General features: G+C 39.3%; 1 protein-coding gene across 3 annotated transcripts in view; it reads left to right on the forward strand.

The window, feature by feature from the left end:
* EBF2 (EBF transcription factor 2) overlaps positions 1–16,079 on the forward strand; it is a 186,990-nt gene that overhangs the window by 153,430 nt on the left and 17,481 nt on the right. For all 3 annotated transcript variants that reach the window (XM_057310199.1, XM_026518969.4, XM_026518970.4), the window contains exons 11-12: positions 14,628–14,716; positions 15,987–16,052. In XM_057310199.1, the coding sequence (XP_057166182.1) occupies positions 14,628–14,716; positions 15,987–16,052 (155 nt within the window). The remainder of the gene's footprint in view (positions 1–14,627; positions 14,717–15,986; positions 16,053–16,079) is intronic.

Raw genomic sequence — 16,079 nt, forward strand, 5'->3', positions numbered from 1 at the left:
GTGTTATGCAACAGAAGAGAGCGTTTAATAATAAACAGGTTTTGTACACATGAATAGTATAAATACCTAAACATGTGTAGCGGTGAGGAGCCACCTCAAGTCAATGTGGAAAAGATGGAATGTTTAACAAATGGTATTAGGCCAACTAGTTAAGTATCCAAAAAAAAAAAAAAGGTTTGATAGCTAATTTCATATTATAAACTAAAACATTTGAATTAAATATTTTTAATTAAAAATGTACATATTTCAAAATATTGTTATTATAATCTGGAGCCTTGCTAACCTTGACCCCAAGGAAACTGTCAAGCATAAATCTATGATTACATAAAAAGAAAATTTCACATGTGTGAGGTGATGGTCATTAAATCAAAAGGTAAAGGACAAACAGAACTTATTCACTACATGTGTCATATTATCTTACGTGGAAAGAGATTCCTTTATTTATTCAGCAAAAGCTTATTTTATGCCTATATTTGTCAACAACTAAGTTTGCATTGTGGATAAAGAGATGAATGTTAGTTATCTCACAAATTAAGGAGAAAAAGAAAGATATGTAAATTAAAAGCTAGCAAGGAACCGGGGATGTAGTGTACGGTGACTAACATAATATAATAAAAAATCATTAAAATTAAAAAAAAAAGGAAAAAAAAAAGCTAGCAAGGAATATCAGGAGTTAATTCAGGAAGAAATACAATTTAGCAGTAAACATTTTTAAAAATCTCAATCACATTAATAATCAAATACATGTAAATTAAGGCAACTATGGGATAACATTCCCCCCCCCCCCCCATCAAGTTGGCAAGGATTTTCTTTTTTAGCAAATGAAAGTCCCCAAGTTGGCAAAATTAGTAGAAAGCGGGGACTTTCTAACATACTCCTGTAGGAGGGTAGAAGGTTGTAGGAGAGTATCTCGATGGTACTAGCTTTCAAAATGTATATACCCTTTGACCCAACAATTCTACTTTTTGGAATGTATACTTAGGAAATAACTGAGTTTGCCTGAAGGCTGTTCATTGGAGCACTGTTTATAGTTGTGGAAAATTGAAAACATCCTTAGTGTCCATTAGGGGACTCATTAAATAAACAGTGAACCGTCCTTATACTGAAACACTTTTTAGACATTAAAAGTGGTGTTGTGAATGGATATTTAGTTGCACGAAAGATGTTTGTGATATAGGTTTTAAAAAAAGCTTAAAAACTATATGCGCAGTATGGTCCTATTTGTGTGGGTGTGGGTGTGTATATATGTACACACACAGAAATATATATGAAAAAAGAATAGTTGTATAAAAAAACCCAAGTAAGATATAGAAACCTGCATATGAAGGCATTACCAATGGTGGTTTCTAGGTGTTGGGATTATTATTATTAGTTTAAATTTTGCTTATTTATAATTATTATTTTCTGAAAAAATTAAATAATTTTTAATTAATAATGAAAGAAAATGTGGTGTAAAACATTAATGTCCCACATATTGAAATACTGAAACAGCATACATTGGTAAACTTGATTCTTTAGGTACAGGAAGAGTATTTCCAGCCAGGGAAGCAGTGAAGCTTCTTCCAGAAGACTGCTTTGGAGAAAAAAGGACCGTGGGAGGCAGTTAAGGGTGAGGAGGGTGGGGGTGAGTTGTACATTCTTTCACAAACAGAGAAGAAAATAAAAATACAAACGCTGTCCATGATGGCACAGGAGGCTAGTCACTTTCTCTAGAAACTTCCACCTGAGGTTACCGAGCCAAATGCGACTCAGGTTGGTAGAGACAAGTGGCTAATGTTATTCATGGAGGGGCTCAGGTGCTACAGAAAATGGATTGATGATCTTGTCTTGCCCACTCAAGGAGCAGCCACCAGCATGGAAAGCCACTTTACAACCCATTGGGAATCTTAGTCCAATAGCTGGAAAGGCAGTAGCTTCCCAAGGTGACTGGAGGTGGGGTTCTCTGCCTCAGAGCCAAGGCCTACCTTCTGTGAGCCTGGAGAATCCTGGCCTTCTCTCTGGGGGGCTGACGGGCCGAGAGCTCTCGGGGGTCCAAGCCTCCTCCTGAGCCACACATTCTGAGCCTCAGAACAGGTTCAACACGCAGGAGATTGTCTCAGGAACCACTATAGGCCTAGACAAAATACTCTGCTCCAGCGGTCAGGTGGAAAATATCATCTTGATTCCAGAGGAAAAGAAAACCTTGAGAAGCCTCGAGAGCTTTAGTGGGGACAGAGTGAGCATGAGTGGGGGAGGGGGGAGTGGCATCCAAGAGGAGGATGCACTGGACTCAGCCAGAAAACAAGCTTTCAGACGCCAGTGGGGGCATCAATGACTTGTTTGTCCTTTTGATAAGTCACCTAACCTCCCTGAGCCTCATTTTCTTCATCTCTAAAGCTCTGGTACTAATTATACTATTACCCATAGGTGTTTCCCTAATTTGGCTGAGTATGAGAATCATGCTTGGCTCCATTCCAGACATACCAAATCATATTCTTTTGGGAGGGTCTGAGAATCTGTATTTTAAACAAAGAAATGAGTTTGAGAAACCTGAGTCCTGCTCATCAGGCTGTTGTGAGACTTTCTGGTTGGTAAAGTACTCTACATGTGGGGCAATTGTTATGAGACTGAGTCATTGCACTGTGAACACAATAATATTTACTCTTAGGTGGAACTTTCTAGAAGGAGACTCAAAAAGCAGGAGGTGGGAAAGGAGGCTCCCAGGTCCAACTGTTGATGGTTCCTGTATCCAAGGATACAGTACCATAATAAACCCACGGCTATTAGATGTAACTTACCTGGTATAATGAGCCAAAATGCAGTAATCAGTCCCCATGGTTGTTGCTGCCAAGTACAGCATAAACAACATCAGGGCTCTGAAAAACAACACATTTTCTTCACACATGTGACTTTGCAGGTCTATTTTCCTCCAACCATGGTTTGCTAAAGTGCAGCTTGCTACTGAAGCATTGAGAGATCCACGTGAGAGTATAGCTCCTCGGGAAAGGTCTGCTTGGAGACCTACGGGGGTAGGTGGGCTTGGGCTCTGACAGGAGAGGGTCCTTTACTTTCCTCACAGACTTCCACAGAGAACTGTCAGGGCGGAAAAGTAATCCTGGTAGGGGCACCCAGTAGGATCATGGCTATTGCTTGTGCAGGTCTTTCTTGGCTGTTTTGAGGATGCAGGAAGAGAATGTCTGAAGCATGCATTTGGGGCTGGAATGGCCATTGTGTATAATGATAAAATCTGCACACTCACACCCCCACCCCCGCCCCAGAAACCAGTGTAAAGCCGTGATGCATGCGGCCCATGGCAGGTCACTGAACGTATGGGGGGGAGGGGCAGATGAGCACAGGTTTTCCCTGTTATTCCTATAGCTCTTTGCAGAATCTGGTCTAAACATTTGATTGTTGGTTAAGAAATCTCCTGTAAGTTCTATCATCAGGTAGAACCAGTAAGAAAAACAAATGATGATACTCATCCAGTAGTCCTATCTGTCATCATTTGAGGAGGTAGAGCCAGACTGTGTCTCATGAGCTCACACCATCACTGCCTTTTCTCACTGTGATGGTTCCCTTGTCTCTCAACTTCAGAGATAAGAATCCTGCTGCCTGGGGGTGCCTGGGTGGCACAGCGGTTAAGCGTCTGCCTTCGGCTCAGGGCGTGATCCCGGCATTATGGGATCGAGCCCCACATCAGGCTCTTCCGCTATGAGCCTGCTTCTTCCTCTCCCACTCCCCCTGCTTGTGTTCCCTCTCTCGCTGGCTGTCTCTATCTCTGTCGAATGAATAAATAAAATCTTAAAAAAAAAATAAATAAAAGAATCCTGTTGCCTGAGGTCACCAAGTTGGGTGCAGTCCTAGCGGTCTACTTCCAAAGCTGCTCTCTTAACCACTGATCTGTGCCACTTACCAATCCTGTGTAGCTTTACAGAAGAAATTACACGAAGGCCATCTGTTCGGCTTCACCCAGTAGTTTTACCTGCAAATGACAGTGGCCTTGGCTCTCTGGCTGTTTCTTTGAGGAAATGCACAGGATACAGGGCTGGCCAGTGAGCATGGAGTGGGGCTCAGAGGATGCCTTGTCTGTGCTCCAGATTGCAAAGTGGGATGTTTCTATTATGGCATGATGTGATAGGGTGAGAACCTATGAAGTGCCTCGAATTCCCTGGAAGTCATAGAAACCTCCAGTCCGTGAATAACTGAAGGTGTGGAAGACAAAGGAGTACCAACTCCACTCTGTTATTAAGAGAGAACTTATCACCAGGATGGAAGACAATGACCAAGATTGAATTGGAGCCCCAACATTCCTGCAAATCACTTAACCGTCCTGCACCTCAGTTTTCTAAGTGCACAAACAGTAAAGTATTTCTTACTGGGAAAATGAAATGATAGAGATATGCAAGTGCATTCAGCATAGAAATACAAAAATATAAGTCCAATTCACTACTGTCAGCATTTGGCAAAGGGACACACAGCTTTTGGGATGAGTTCTGGGTGGCTTCACCTGCATCGCCGTTGGATCAAGAGTGGACTTTTTTTTTGCATGTCATTCCTTCTGTAAGAGGTAGATTCTTCTTGAAAGACCTACCATACCATGCCCTTGATATCTGGGTCTAGATTAGAAATCAGATTTTGTAGGTGACAGAGAAGGCCAAGGCAGCCTGAGAACATGGCTCTGCAGGTGGAGTGAAGGGAGATGGGTTTTTAATGGGGGATGAAAGGAGCAGGAGACACTGACTTGGCCCAGGTGAGCCCAGGTGCACACAGCAGAGCTGCTTGTCAAGGTGCATGGTTGAACTTAGAAGCTGGCAAAAGAGAACTAGTGGAGGCACTGAGAAACCAAAGAATTCATGTCAACTAACCTCCTCCCCCAGGGCACTTCTTATCTTTTATTCTAGCACAAGCAAATACATTTGATTACACACCCCATTCACTATTTGGGAGAGAGTATTCATAAGAAAATGGCCAGAAACAGGCAGCAGTTGGGAGGAGAAATGGGAGGCCTAGATTTTTCCATAAACCACCCGATCATACCCTGAACAGTCTCTTCCCCGATGCTCTGTGTGGGGTGTGGGGTCCTCTTTTCATAAAGCTGCTCTGCACAGATGTGCACACAGGATTGCAAATGTTAATAGCTCAGCCACTTCACATTTCTTTTTTTTTCCTTATAGCATTACCCTGATTAAAAAAAAAATCCCATTTAAAAAATGAATCTGATTTTGAGTTAAAAATACCCAATTCAAACATCAAAAACTGGCCCGAGTACGATTGTTCCCTGTTCACAGTGGAAACAGGTTGACTCAATAGCCCTCCTGGTAGCCTCTAGTTTTACTGAGGTTGCTTCTACCCTCACCTCTTGTGAAATCTGGATCCATCCTCCGGCTGAGTCTGAAGAATGATGTCTCCGTTGGAAGCCCCAGAATAGGGGGCTGTTGTTTCACCGGAGACATCCCAGCCCCTTAATGGCCTGGTGCTCTCGGCTATAATATTCTAAATACACATTACAGAGAGCATGAGCATATTCATAACTGCTCCATTGTGGCATTTAGATTTACCCTTGAAATTTATCTTTAATTTTTACAGTTGTCTCCTTAACCATGTATATTACTCCCTTCTTCAAACAATCTGTCTTCCTCCTGCAGTTTTTCTTGAAACCAAAGCATAATTAAATATTAAATTAATATTTCATTTTAAATTAAATATCAAAGGCTTCAGTCTAATCTTTCACTTGTGCACTGCTGGTTCTCACCTCATGTTCTTGTTCCTGTATCCACAAAGGCAGGTGCCACCTCTTAATAATGTGTTCCTATATTATCTTTGTCCTTTTTTTTTTAATTGGTGACACTGAACTTTTGCTACATTGAAACAAATGGATGTAGGAGAAGATTTCAATGTAGCAAAGGTTAATGACAACATAATTCAACAGCCTATGGCTGCAACCCCACCCATCTCCACTTCTCAAAGAAGAAATTCACTGTGCAAAATAGGTAATCACCTTAGAATTATATAATGCAAGAGCTCACAAGTCATCTTAGAAGCCATTTAGCCCAACCATTTCTCTCTGCAGAGAGATAAACCGAAGTCCACCGGGCCTTGGAGGTGATGGGATCCCAGAGGTGGGATATAAAGCAGATCCCAGGCCAGACCAGTTTTATCTCCATTGACTATCAGATGCTGCGAAAAAATTTAACTTGGGAGCATTAAAATGCTAATTGAACATAGGCTCTGCATGTTGGACGCATGAGCAGTAGGGCAGAAAGTAAGTGATTGGACAATGAAATTGGGGAGAAGAGGTGGGAGAGACAGAGGAACTCAAAACAAAGCACAAAGATGGCAGACCTCACGGGAATCAATATGTAGGCTCAAGGCTCTTTGAAGACATGGATACTGGGGGGAGAGCAGAATGAAGAAGTCCCAGAGGTAAATGAAGGCAAGAGCTTGAGTCTGTATATCTGAATTCTTACCCATGCTAGATTGCTCTACACCTTCCTGTCGTGCCAACAGAGTAACTGTCTTTGACCAGAGCCTCACGGAGAGGTATTCCTGGTGCATGGTTTCTCCTTTGCTTGCTTAACAGAGTCCATCTTCTGATCTCGTGTTTGTCTGACAGTCACTTACATAGATTTTAGGTTTCTTAGGCAGAATTCTTTTCCATTGTTTTCTTTATTATTGGAGAGGGATGAGATTTCAAGTTAGGACTGGAGAGATCCTCTACTTCTGTGGGCTAGACCCCTCAGGGGACCACGGGATCTATGCATATCTGATAAAAGTGAAGATCCTTTGCTGCAGATGAATGAACATATGTGCAAACATACAGCTAGGCTCCGACTTTTAGAATTTTCTTGGCCTCTTGATGGCCATCCATACACTCCATGATGATCCTAGCCTCCAATTGGAGACTTACAGGAGACGAAAGCTGAAACCCAGCCCAGCATCCCAGAGTGACATCCCAACTGATCACTTAGGTCTTCCTTCACCCCATCATCTTCTTTGTCTCTTCTCAAATTTCTGCAAAGGAATTTGATCAGCCTTTGATGCTGTCATTTTGTGATAAGTGTTCCTGTTGGTCAGGGCATAAATGAACTCCTGCCTGCAATGTCAATGCTGTCTTTGTTCAGGGTTGACCAGAACTCTAACAAAGAGTCCCCTTTCCATGTTAGCCAGTGTCTCCTATATTTTTGGGAAACAGAAGCAGAGGCATAATCTAGGGTCAGCATTATCTGGTCTCTGTGCCTCCTCTTAAGGAAAGAAAAAACCATATAGAATTTATACATCTCACCAACCCCTTGGGAAAATTAATACTGAACATCAGCCAGCTTTTTTTTTTAATGAGTGGTTCCCAGTAGATATTTTTAGTTAAATACTATTTACTTATAAAATAAAACCTTTACACATTGCTTAAAGTTTATATCTATTTGCTGGGCCCAAGATATGTAAGTAACCTCATATATTATACCCGCAATCAAAATGAGAAATGACACATAAGATCCAGGCTCTCAGGAGAAATATTATGAAATCTCAAGGTATTGATGAAAGTTTTTCCAAGGCTGATCCAAATGGGATTTAGATTCTGTGGCAGTTGAAATGTGTATTATTAAACTCCTTAAGCAAACCCGAATGACTCCCAGTGGAGGATTAAGACATTCTATGTATAGCAAAGACGAAATTCTCATGTCTGAGTTTTCTCTATTGAATTCCCCCTTGATTAGCTTCTGTAATATTTAACTTCATGCCATGCCATAATTATTTAATAAAAGGTAAATATAAATTATATTTCAGTGGGGATATGACCTTTTACCTTAATGTTATGTTACTAAAGAAAGACATAGATAAATAGAGCCTATAGATCGAAGCATATTTTTAATTTACTCTGTTTTTGCCTTGCTAGCACTTCTCTGTGTCCCTGTCAGCCGAGGGCTTGGCAGCATTTCACAGCACCCCCCACACTCCATGTGGTAGGAGAGGTTGTAAATTCACACTGATGATGGCGGTTAATGATCTGGTTGGCCCTTAGAGGCAGTCTTGGTGCTGGTCTTGGGCACCTCATTAGCTAATTGAGGTTTGCTTGGCTCACACCAGGCCTGAAATGTCAGAGAACACCCAGGGAGGTGGTGGGGGGGGTGGAGGAGCTGGGATTCAACATGAGTCTGAATCTATAGGATGTGAAAGCAACTGGCCAGTTGGGACGTCAGTTTGGAACCAAAATCAAAGTTGTCCAATATCATCTTGATGTTTTGAAGGCTGAAAACTGGAGGAATTGATCAACTTTCCTTCTTATGGTTTGGTGTTGACTAAACAGTTTCGACTTTATGATTTGTACGTCAAAAGTGCACTTGATTAAGTGAAATTGTGTGTGCACATGCATGTGATTTTTTTCCTGTCCGTATAGATGACAGCGTGTTTTTACCATTGTCTTCTGATCTGGGATACACAGCCCATCCCACCATCTGTGCTATGAAGTCTGACAGGGGCCTGCCAAAAAACACTCAACATCAGAAATAGATGAGTACGCCTAATCTACTTACTCCATTTAAAACGTGAGCTGCTAACCCAGTATGGTCAAGATAGTCAGCTATTTCTGATTTGTGTGGGGAGTGAGAAGGGGAGGGCAGTCAAGATAAACCAGACGTTACCCTCGTGTCCCGGGGGTTTCCTATCTAATGGGAAGAACAGTGGGTACAAATGTGGGATCAATTCTGTGCAAGAGAAAGTACCATCTACATCCCACCTCTGTGTGCTGATTACAGCCTGGCTTTAGAGAATTCATCTGTAAGCTGCAGGAAGGACAAGGGATAATGAGATTAGTGGTGGTCGTGGGGGGACCCCTGGAGCTCTAGCAAGAGGGACTGAGCGCTTGCCTGTGGGAGTAGTTGTGCAAATGGGAAGAAAGGACAAGGACACTAGTGGAGACAATGGGGGCCTTTGAGGGGCTAGATTTTCTACCTCAGAGGATAGTCCCTTACTTTATAGCCAACACATTGTGAGCATACCCATATCTATCATTTCCATTTTCTCCATGTAAGGAAGTCAGTACCCTAGGTAACGAAATGATGTGTATTTGAAAAAAGACGAGGCAATGATTGATTTAGAGCATTTTGTCACTAGGTCTGTTCACCCTGCAGCGCCGGGCAGCTGTTTATGTTTGCTGATACCAAATGGGGCCTTCTCCCGCACTCAGTGATTGAGAAGTCAGGCAACCTGGCAGGGCTGCACTTTCCAGATCTGCAGCCCTTTACTAGAAGCTTGAGAGGAAGCATGGGGAGGGGTGGAAGGGCGGCTGCAGGGGGTAGGTGGAAGGAGTAGGTGGCACGGCCACTTTTCAACACTCTTCTCTGCTCCTCACCAGCTCTAGCCCAATAGCTCGGTGCAGAGGGTAGCCTTTACACCAGGCAGCTATTGGCATATCTGCATAGGGCTTGGAACAACATCTCTAATTCAGCAGGAAAGGTTAAAGCACAGGCCTAGGAGTTAGAGAAGCCAAGGTACAAATTCCACCTTTACTGCCTGGAACTGCATTGAAAATGGAGATAAAACCCAAATCATGGGATTGTAATGAGGATTAAATGAGCTAACGTATGTAAAAGGCTTAGCATAGTGCCTGTAATATAGCAAGCCTTTGGTAAATTCTAATGGTGGCAATAACAATTTCATTATTGAATATTATAGCCACTAAAAATACTGTTATTAAGGAAAAAGGCTTCAGAAACTGCTGACATTATAATGCTAAGTGGGAAAAAAAAAAGTTTACAGAATGATTCCAATTATACACACAGCTATTCCTACATGTGTTTCTGGGTAAAATTGTAATTTGAGTCCAAGTGTTTAATCTGCCCTCAGCCCCAGAATATATCAGAGGATTTTTCAAGAAAAAAAATAAGAGAAATATAGTATTCATGTTTGAAGCTAGGCTGGTGTCATCAATATGCCAGAAATTCTATGCTGTTGTGCTGGTGTGAGCAGACAGCGTTGTGTTAGAAGATGTGTGAAAGCTGGACTCGTCGTTCCACTCTAGGCCTCCTCTGTCCCCACCTCGCAGGGTAAGAGCAAGCAACAGGCAGAAACTTTATCTTGAATGGAGAAGGGTATACCTAACAATGCTGTACCCAGCGAAGTTGCCATTTACATGTGAGGAAGACAGAAAAATATTCCCTTCTTCCAAGGGCATGGACAGGATTCAACTCTTATTCTTACCGATGTAACCTGACTGTGGAGGATTGAACCAGTGAAGAACATAAGAAGAGAAAATTATGGTATCGCAGGACTCCTGGTCAGCAGAGAAAGCAGTTAGAGTATCTCGATTATTGTTAATGTAATGCCAAAGCTTAATGTAAATATGAAAATTAGCCTAAAAAATACAGATCATAGAAAATCTAAAGATAGTAGTATTACCTGAAGATGACAAATGATCAACCAAAATGTAAAAAAGGAAAATGTGAGGTATGAAAATGAAAGGTGACCAAAATTCCTTATATGTGGAAGGGCTTACCAGACTCAAATAATTAGAAAGAAATATTTTTAGAGAAATCTAAAAATACTGTCTTAAATTAAAATAGGATGTGTATCTTTCTCAATACTAGAGAAAAATATATTCATTAAAAAACTATCAGAAATACAAGGAGAATGTGGAAGGATAAATTTAGAGTAGCAATTACATATACAATATGTTAAATAATAGGGTCAAAAAGATACATTAAATAATGCATTTAAAGCATTACCCATGGAACACAGACAAAACTCGTATGTATTAATTCACAAAAAACTTAAATTCCAAAAGACAGATATTCTGCAGGACACCTTTTTGAATCCAATGCAACAAACTGGAATAAATAATTAACTAATACCCAGGCATCTCAAAATTTTAGGATATTCTCTTTGGAACAAAAGGAAGACAAAATTAAAAATATGACTATTCAGAAAGTTGCAACAAAGCAGGGCTTGGAGGGGGAGAATCATAAATAGATTAGAAATTTTAAATACACTGTGTAGAATCTGTGTTAAAATATTTAAAATATTGATGAAATGCATGAGTTTTCTAGAAAAATAGAAATGACATTGAGATTTAAGGAACGAATCTAAGGTTTCTGGTTGGCAATCTGATGGATGATGGCTATTCACTCAAAGTCGGGTGAGCTTGGGGTATCTTGGGTGGAAGGAGTCTATGGGCCATCCCTGTGGAAATTTCCAGCCAATACTTGGACAAATAAGGCAGAATCTCGTGCAAGCTATCTGGACTGGAGATAAAAATTTGCGATAGTCAGCAAGTAGCTTGACATGGAAATCATAGGGGCATGGGTGAGGTTGATGAGGAAGAATGTATAGCCAAACAGAAGACTGGCTTGGCAACAGGCATGAGAAGCAACAGTGTTTACAAGATGGAGGAAGAGCAGTCCTCAAAGTGGGCTGAGATGATGTGGCTGGGGAGGTGGGAGTGAAACAGGGCAGTGCACATTTAGGAAAGGTGATGGGTAGAAGAATTTCCAGTAGGAGAGTATTTTCAGCGTCATAACTTGTGTTTATGATAGGAATGGAAAAATTCTGGGGTGCCTGGGTGGCTCTGTCAGATAAGCGACTGACTCTTGGTTTTGGCTCAGGTCATGATCTCAGGGTTATGGGATCGAGCCCCAAGTCAGGCTCCATGCTTAGTGGGGAGTCTACTTGGGATTCTCTGTCTCCCTCTCCCTCCGCTCTTCCCCACTCCCCAATCTCTCTCAAACAAATAAATCTTAAAAATAAAAAAAGAATGGAAAAGTTCCTCTTGGCTTGGCTAGAATGTTATTGGTGGCTTTGACAAGAGAAATTTCACAGGGTTCTTTCAAACTTTTAGTTAAGAGATAATATCCATGCTGTGTAAGTCTTACAGAACATAGGATAAAATACAGAAAGCTTCTCAATTTATTTTTCAAAGCTGGTATAAAATAAAAATCAACCAGAAGCTGGCCCATACCATGCACACAATCCCAGTTATTAATATGGACATATAACCCCCCTGGCAACAGTAATATAACCAATATTGTTGAGTGCTCAGTAGGTGCTAGGCACTATTTTCAGTAACTTAATTGATTTAATCCTCACATCAGGAATCTTAAGAAAATAGTAACAAATTGTATTCAGAAATATACTAAGCAAATTATATATCACATCCATGACTAAAAGTTTAATTGTGAAATATTGGGAAATCTATTATAAAATATAATATGAATTGGTCAAATGAGAAAATTCATGACTGGAATTTCCTAAAATTCTAACAAGTCCTGGCAAAACCCCTTATTGAAGCATGATAACTAATTTGATGGTGAAATGTTAGCATCATTCCCATTCAGAGAAAAACAAGCAAGGATATCCACCATCATCCTCATTTTTAGACAGTTTGGGACATTTTAGCGAACACAAGAATGGGATTAAAGAACTAAATAGAATTAATATACAGACAAAATATGTAGATGCTGTGAACATATGATCCTAAGAATGAGCAGAAATAACTAATGACATCTGCCAGGGGTTTGGTTACAAAATAACAGATAGCTACCATTGGTTAAAAACTTTTTTTGTGCCAAGAATGGTGTTGGGGGCATTATATAAATGGTTTCATTTAATTTTGACAGCAAACCCATGAGATGGATTTTAAACATAAACTTACAGAAATTAATAGTGAAGCTGGAATTCCAACCCAAGATCCATTTGACTGTAAAGCTGATTCTTTAATGACTCTGCCATATACCACCACCCACACCCCTCACACGCTGCCTGCACAGACATATAAAAACCAAAAGCGTTTCTAGGCACTAGTAAAACTCTTAGAAAATGTGATGAGGGAGTAATCATATTTACAAGAAAAATGATAAAAAGTGAAATACATAGCAAAAAACAAAAAAGGAAAATAAAAAACGTATTACCTAGATGATAAGCAGGACACATTTTACTGGTAAACCTAAAGGAGAAAAAAAAAACCTAAAGGAGAAGAATTCATATATGTTTGTACATGTTTATGCAAATATACACATGTATTTTGTGTGTGTGTGTATGTGTGTGTGTGCATGTGTACTTTTCATGGAATTGGGATGGTCTTTCTACATACAATACCTAAGGACAAATTGGAATATGATATTGTAACATGGAGAGAGTATGAATTTGAATTTTGTAAGTGGAGAGAGTATGAATTTGCACGTTCTTCTGAGAAGTGTTGGATGGGATGTGTGTTGGTCCTTAAATATAAATCATAGTTTTTGGTCCAGTAATTCTGATTCTTGGAATTTTCCAACTGAAATCATTAAAGCTATACACAGTGGATAATTTTTGCTCTGATTTTTATAATAATGAGAAATTAAGGATCACGTTAAACGCCAAACATTAATAAGCCATTTAAATAAATTATAGACCATGTCATGGAAAAATATGCAGGAATTTTAAATAATGTTATAAAAGAATAATTAATAACCTGGGGAAAAGTTTGATATATTGTTAAATTGATAAAAAGTAGGTTATGTAACAGTGTGACTAGGATGTCTCTGAATAATTTTAAGTATGTGTGTGTGTTTAAATGTGGAAAGATATAAGCAAAAATGTTAACCCAGATCATCTTTGAAATGGTGAGGTTATGGATAATTGTATTTTTACTTCCACATTTAAATTGTTTTATAATTCTTCTAAACAAAAGGTGTTGCTTTGATATTTAGAATGACAGCAACAAATATTCACAAAACATATGTGCAAAAAGGAGGATTAAAAAGGAAGTACACCCTCCTGTGTTTACTGCTGCCTAATGGGAGTGCAGGTGGTGATTATTTTATTCTTTGGGTCTTTTTTCTTTTCTTTGATCATGCATTAATTTCAAAACTATAAAAATTAAACAACAGACTTTTAAGAAGTCAAAGAAGAGAGGAAGGAGAAAGGAGAAGGACTCAACTCCAAAAACTCTTTAGCATGATAGAAATGCTACTCCCTCCCTCCCTCATTTTATGATTGCTGACGCTAAGCGCCTACTATGTGCCAGGCACTGTCTTCCACAATGAGAACACAGCGGCAAAACAAAGCAAGTATGCATCCTGATTCTATGACACTTTCAGCATATGGTGGAGCATGACATCAAATGAATGTCCATGTAGCAAACTGTAATTGCAAATTCTGTAAGTGTATTATGCGTAAGAACAGGGCTTTATGAGAACAAACTCACAGACGGTTTGTATATGTATGAATGTAAATATTTGAGAGATAAGAAAAAGTGATAATTAGGAGAATGAATAGATGATAAAGGTATACTTGGGAAAGAGAAGGGGGAAGAAGGAAAAGCATGTAAAGGTAGTTTATTGTTTTCATAAAAAACTGGGATATGGTTGATTGTGTAGTATTTCTGATTATTTGAGAGTGGCAGAGAACGGTAAGTTGTGTGCACTTAGGGCAGAAATAATAAAATAAGTGTAATCATCCTGACATTTTGAAATATCATTCTAGTGCAGAGACATTAAACTACTATGAATTCCAAACTTATAAATGTGAATTAACCAATGTCAACTTTATCTTTAACTAATTCTGTCCGTTGTGTATCAGTTCTCAAATAATACCAGAACCTTTCTATTGCCAGTGGAAGACTTTAGAGGCTTTGTTTATGGCCATGAAACATACTCAGAAAGAGGACTTTTATTTTTCAGCATTAAATGAACCCACCATAGACTATGGCTTTCAGAGACTGCAGAAGGTCATCCCAAGGCATCCTGGAGACCCAGAGAGATTAGCTAAGGTAAAAAAACACTTTGGAAATTGACAGATGAAAACCTTATCATGGGATTTCAGCAAATTTAGATAAATCCAGCAAATTAAGTCCCTTTAAAATTACATTAGGCCCTGAAATATGGCTGAGCTTTAGATACACATAAAATATCTCCTAACTCTGAGATATGTTGTGATTAATATCTGAGGGAATAGGAAATCTGAAAATTTGGTCCTATAAAACAGATACACTACAAGTATCCAGTTTATGAAACATTGCCAACTTTATGAAAATAAATTAATCCACAGTCAGGTATTTATCGAGGGACTACCCTGTATATAGGTATTTATATAGGTATATAGGTATTTAATGAAGTGACAAATGCCTCCATAGAAAATTTCTATGGAATGTTTTGCTTTCAAGTGGACTTGCTTATGACAATTATATCATGAATCTGGCCCATTATTCTAGCTTTCTTCATTGAAAAATACATTAATTTATTAGGTATTTGATTAATGAGGTGTTATTAAATTTTAACATCTACATTTGCATTTTGAGCACACACATTATAATTTGCCGCGTTCTCTTTTCTGTACTGTGAGTAAAATTCAAGAACCACATTTGCTTCTGCATCACACCTTTATTTTCCTCTTGGAAAAATCCCCAGCCCCACCATTAAATTAGATGATATCTGGAAAGTAGGTTAATAGCAATTTAAAAGGCTGTTAAAAACAGGAGGTGGAAAAGACAAAATGAGACGAAAGGGATTACTGATTACTAATTCTCTTTGGTTAAAGTGAACAGGGGGAAATATTATTGAAAGAATTCATCTTTATTAGAATAAAATTTTGCAGAAGGCACTGCCAAGATAATTTCAGTATTATGAACCATTCCTTGGCAAGCAGCTAAACTCAGGTCAGTCAATCATTCTAAGAATTTTTGGTTAATTAGAGTACCAGATTCTTTAATGGAATAGTCTGAAAGTTTTTAATGGCACTTCCATGACATTAGTAATTTTAACCAACTCCACTTTTCATCTGGTCATTTTTTATCTTGGTGGTGCAGTCATGGATGGAACCATTTTTATCTAGATGAATTCCATGTAGATACATATTTAGAAAGGGATTTATTTATACAGTTATATTCTGCCTGTTAAACCAAATATAGGACCTCTTAGCCACTTATTTATATTTTAGGGAGGATGTCTGGACTTTTTATTTTTATACATAATTTTCCTTTGAGTTGGCCATTTGGGGGTTTTACCTTTGGTTATATCTCACCCTTTCTGTTCTTTTTCCAGGAGATGCTATTGAAAAGAGCTGCAGATCTAGTGGAGGCCCTCTATGGCACACCACACAATAACCAGGTTAGATGCTCCCATCTTACACTCTAT

This window comes from Ursus arctos, unplaced genomic scaffold (assembly GCF_023065955.2).
Source record: "Ursus arctos isolate Adak ecotype North America unplaced genomic scaffold, UrsArc2.0 scaffold_11, whole genome shotgun sequence".
Classification (NCBI taxonomy): Eukaryota; Metazoa; Chordata; class Mammalia; order Carnivora; family Ursidae; genus Ursus; species Ursus arctos.